The 5576-nt window shown below is 29.4% G+C and overlaps 1 protein-coding gene across 1 annotated transcript; it reads left to right on the top strand.

Annotated features, from left to right (window-relative positions):
- The first annotated feature begins 2115 nt into the window (after nt 1–2115).
- LOC147804250 (uncharacterized) lies at nt 2116–5177 on the top strand. Its single transcript, XM_087150523.1, has 2 exons — nt 2116–2547; nt 3517–5177. Exons 1-2 carry the CDS (start codon nt 2248–2250, stop codon nt 4588–4590), a joined length of 1374 nt encoding a protein of 457 aa, XP_087006649.1. The 5' UTR covers nt 2116–2247; the 3' UTR covers nt 4591–5177.
- Nucleotides 5178–5576: the final 399 nt, after the last annotated feature.

Consider the following 5576-nt stretch of genomic DNA (forward strand, 5'->3'; position numbering starts at 1 on the left):
TCGGCCTTATCATCAAAAACATCTTTATTCCATGATAATAACCTCACGTATTTTCTGAGATAAGATTTTTTTTTCTGTTTCTTTAAATGTTACAAAATAAATTTGGTTATACATAGCAGAATATTAACATTGAATAATGATCTATAATTATTTTTCTAACTAACTAAAGGGAGTCCGGGTCTTTGTAATTATAATTATTAATTAATCATAATTAATAATATTTTCTGAGTTTCATTGTTCGTAGTAATAGTATCACTGTTAATAGTATTTTCTGAGATAAGATTTTTTTTTCTACTCCTTTAAATGTTTCAAAATAAATTTGGTTATACAGAGTAGAATATTAACATTGAATAATTATTTATGGTTATTTTTCTAACTAAGGTGAGCCCGGGTTTTTATAATTATTTTTATTAATTAATCATAATTAATAATAAATTTTTTATACTAAATAAATTCATATTTCAATGCAAAAAATCTACAAATCAAATAAAATATTATTTAGCTAAAAAAGAGAGGACACTATATTTTGCATTTCTTTAAATGTTACAAAATAAATTTGGTTATAAATAGCAGAGTATTAACATTGAATAATGTTCTACAGTTATTTTTTTAGCTAAGAAGAGTCCGTGTTTTTGTAATTATTTTTATTGATTAATTATGATTTTGTGTACTAAATAAATGAATGTTTTAATGGCATAAATTTTATAAATCTACAAATTTTAAAGTATATTAATCATCTAAAAAAGAGAATAACACTCTCTTTTATATTTCATTAATGTTACAAAATAAATTTGGTTATGTATAGTGGAATATTAACATTTTATAATTATCTATAGTTATTTTTCTAACTAAGAAGAGTCCGTGTTTTTGTAATTATTTTAAAATAATTATTCATGATTAATAATGATTTTTGTATGTTAAATAGATTAATATTTCAGTACCATAAATCTAACAAATCTGAAAATTGATTAATCATTTGAAAAAGATGGTGACGCAATATAGTAACACCTGTCAAAAGATCTCAATTTACTTAAGCAAAGGCTTTTTGATAATTATATTAGCTTTTAATATGATGATATTCCTTTACGAAACCCTTACAAACACTTCAATTAATTTCGCTATTTTTGTTAAATATTTAATTGTGTTGCATTGTTGTTTCTAATGCCACTAGCAAGCCTGCTTGGTGAAACCGAACAAATTTAAGGCAGAGTGTACATTTCTTGTTTTTCAGTGGCACCATCTATGGCCAAGAATTCGACTTCAGCCACACCATCCGTCACATCCGTTTATAGAGCGGACCCATTAATGCGTCCATTCGTTCATCCGCAGATCGTAATTTTGACCTGAATCAGAGAATGATCGATCTCCAATCCAGTGACCCCAGAGGTATTGATTTATTATGGGAACATGGAGGACTTTGCGACTCGACTGAATTTTAACGTGCATCAGTCACCAACTACACGGGGAGTCTTTAGCCGGGGGGGGGGGTCGAACCCACAAACTCTCAGACATGGGCCCAGCACCCTACCGACCAGGCTATCCTGGCATATTTAAGTGTAGATTTCACTATTAACAATCTCCCCTACCGTGAGAAGAATGTACTGTAAAGAATTGCGGATCAACTGACAGTCTAAACTTCCAGCTTTTTGAGTATATAATCCGTAAAATCCATTTTATCATGAAATCCATTTTCACCATAAATTATTATTTGCAATTTCTACAGTAATATTTGTTTAATTATAGTGATTCAATCATTTTATGGTAATTGTTACTGTAAATATGACCGTTCATCAGACAGTAATTTGACATTTACAGTACATTTACCGTAATTACATTCACCGAAATTTGATTCGGAATTTTTTGCTGTGTGATTGCTACATAGAGCCTCCTTGCTTTCATCACAGCTATTGTTGTTAAAATTACAACCTAACAACAAAATGATAATGAAAATGCATAAAAAAAAACAAATGTAGTCAGCATTTTTAATAGTTAACTTGGCCAAAAAAAATTTTAACATATAGTTCGCAGCTCACCAGATGGCGCTATCCCCTCTATCAGTAAGGGAAAAAACCTTGGCCAAAGAATACCTAAGGAGGCCTTTTCATTTCAATGGGCTCTTCCCACGTGACGTCACACTCCCGGGGTGTAGGAATAAACATTCCAATACCTACACGTGTTTCTACAGTGTATTAATCATAATCTTCTGTTCTCTCTATTTTTAATCTCTTTAATTGTACAAATTATACTATGTATAAACTTAGTGAAACACCGTTACACGTTACAAATTTTAATTCATTGACGATTTTGAATTATAGAGCGAAAATAAACGAAAGTAGACAGAATTGCAACAGTGATACTATGTTCATGAATGAAAATACTAAAGGTTTTAAGATGTTTTTAGAACATTTTGTGAGCAACGTAGAATTTGTTGATTTTGTGGGGGATAATAATGTCCCGATATTTACAATTCATGCGAAAGTTAGAGCAGTAATGAAAGTATCGCAAGTATATAAAGTTGAGATGGATATTCAACAAGATGATTGTGAGGTAGGTGTTTTTATTATTATTTTTGCCTAGGTTCACGCATTACTCATTATTTATTATAACTTGAAATAGTAAAATGCGTTGCTGTAAACTGTGAAGATAAAAAGCATATTAAAATAACAGCAAATACAAATTGTTGATTATTGAATGAAGAATGTAACAGTGTATGTTGTTAACGACTAATTAATTTATATGTTGTGGCTGAAGTATAATTTACTAATGACTTTTCATATAATCAAAAAGTTTCTTTTTAACTTTGATTTTTGACAATAAATCATATCAAAAATTTGTTTCTATGTATTACGTATTAATTTTTTAACAGAGTTGACCATTTTATGAAGTTTGCAATCATATACACTACAGAAACAATTTGTTAACCATCTAATTGACAGTTATCTCTTAATTATAGTGTAATGTGTAAAGCAATAATATTAAGTAACAAAAATTTCAAAGGGATACTTAACTGTTAGCTTAGGTAACAGAAGTGCAAATATTTTTAAAATTTTATTTATCTGTTTTAAAATTTATTTAGTATTTATAATTAATGTTAAAACTTTTTTATTATCTATTAGTATCATCACTATGCTCTGTTTAAAATAGAAATCTTTAGACCAATTTGTTTGAAATGTAAGTAATTATGAACGTAAAGTGCTAGCTGACTTGAATTTAGGTTTTTAACGTAATACTTACCCTTTTTGTTTTGTGTGTGAGCATAAGTATTTAGGATATATGTATTCTGTATCAAGTGTATAAGTTGGTTTGATCAACCTAAATCCTGCTTGAAGGAATAAAGTAATAAATCCTTGATCATTATATATAATTTAATACTACACTTTGCTATTGTTTCTTTGTTTTTCATATATCTGCCCCCTCTTGTTCCATTCAATAATAATAGCCTTTATGCTTCTTTTAAGCTGTGCATATTATTTTTTTTAAATGTCTTGGTATTTAGGATATATATATTTATTTCAGATTGTGAGCGGAACTTGTGAGTGTCCCGTTGGTGCGAATCCAGCGATTTGCAAGCATTTCTTTGCTTTAGCGGCCTTGCTTGAGGATTACAGCAAGAAAGAGATGTTTTCAGCTCCAACTGAAAAACTTCAGAGATGGCATCAACCTTCTAAGAAAAAGTTCTCCCCAAAAAAGGCTGAAACCGTCTTCAATGTTAAAAGTTGTCAAAGTGTGAGTAAAGAGTTACATTTTTCTTCACTGAATGCACTTCCGCCAAATTTTTCAATTTTTCATGTCGTAGATAACAGTCATTTCTTAAATGAAACAATCCCTTTGCCAGCTATACCTTTTGCAGGTAGTGTTAAAAGTAAATTTGAGGTTGAATTGAGTTTCGATGAAATAACATTTATCATTTCAAATCTTTATTATGAAGTGACTGATTGTTACGTGTTAGAAAAAAACACTGTCGGCCAATCTGACAATCCTTTATGGATAAAAGAACGGAAGTGTAGGATAACTGCATCTAATTTTTATAAAATCCTAAAATATACTAAAGATATGAACGCATTGGCGAAGCAAATTTTGTCACCACCTGATATTTCCAAGCTTCCTGCAGTGCAATGGGGTCAGAAAATGGAGCCTGTCGTCAGGAACAAAATTCGAAATTTGTATTTGGACCGGAATGTGAGAAGAGTTGGTTTGGTTGTGAATCCTATGTACCCTTATTTGGGTTGCTCTCCGGATGCACTCATATTTTCTGCTGTAGAAGGGCCACTATTGGTTGAAATTAAAACTATATTCAATCCAAAGAGGCAGTCTTTAGACGACTTATGTAAACAGAGAAGTGACTTTTGTCTACACTTTGATGATAGTGACCAACAATATAAAATCAAAAAAAATCATAGATACTATTATCAAATTCAGGGCCAGATGGCGATCAGTAATTTGCACAAGTGTTTATTTGTACTGCATTTCAATGCCAACCAAATGCATATGGAAGTGGTTCCATTTAATAATGATTTTTGGCTATCTATGCTACCTAATTTAAAGTCTTTTTATTTTAAATATTATTTGAAGTTACTTATATCTCAATAAGAAAATTTTTTTTGTTTTGTTTTTATTAATATTTCTGTTACTTTATACTGTTTATTAAGATTTGTGTTATTATTTGATATAAAATGCTTCTTTATTGTGCATCATGTTAGTATTAATTACAGTACAAAAGATATGCTCTTTATATAAAGCTATTAGGCATGTGTTTTGTTGCTCCTTTGTTTCTCTCCCTGTTTTTTGTTCTCAGGCTTTATGGTTGTCAAAACTGAAGATCCTCCAGAATTTTGACAAAACACATCCTTTTACTTGCGGTAATACTTGTTGTGAAATGACAAGGGTAAAGTGCTTTTAAAAATGCTTATTTTTCTTTGAGTGCTTATAAAAAATGTTTAGTTTTCCTTTTTTCCAAAAAGAAAAAGGATATCCTTTTCCTTGCCATGTCAATTTATGCCATGGATCATGCAAAAAGAGCGATTTTTCGCAACATTGTCATTCTATACAACCTCTTTTGATAAAAAGAAACCAAATACCTTAGATATAGATGTATCAGTTGTTTTATATGTTGAAGTCGAGGGTCATCTTGAGTATATGATGAATCTGATTCATCAAACGTGCACGAGAATCCCATAAATACCTTTAATATTTATTGTATTAATGTTAAATGTTTTTTTAAACCTACAAATGAGTGTACGATATATTTTTTTTAAAAAAAAGGAAAACTGCAGTTTTGTGATGCTTTATAGTATATTGGAAGATCTTTACGTCATTTATTCGATTTTAATTAATCTCACTTTATTCAGCAGCTAATTTTTTTAATTCTGAAACATCTCTAAAAAACAAGAAACAAAGTTTAAAAAAAGGGGAATCATGTATTTAAAAAATAAATTCCATTCTCAAAATGAATAAAAACAAGAAAATTATTACTACTAAATAAATAAAATGTATATAGAATGAACGAATTATCAGCAAATATAATTTTCATAATAAATTACAAGCTTATAACTAAAAAGAAAGCTATCGGGTTTTAA

This window comes from Parasteatoda tepidariorum, chromosome 9 (assembly GCF_982258835.1).
Source record: "Parasteatoda tepidariorum strain Cologne lab strain chromosome 9, Ptep-v5.0, whole genome shotgun sequence".
Lineage (NCBI taxonomy): Eukaryota > Metazoa > Arthropoda > Arachnida > Araneae > Theridiidae > Parasteatoda > Parasteatoda tepidariorum.

Bases quoted from the DNA above. Each gene is read 5' to 3' on its own strand.
- LOC147804250 (XM_087150523.1), top strand. From the start codon at position 2,248: ATGTATAAACTTAGTGAAACACCGTTACACGTTACAAATTTTAATTCA. The intron at 2,548-3,516 runs GTAGGTGTTTTT...TATTTATTTCAG, and splicing joins TTCAACAAGATGATTGTGAG to ATTGTGAGCGGAACTTGTGA.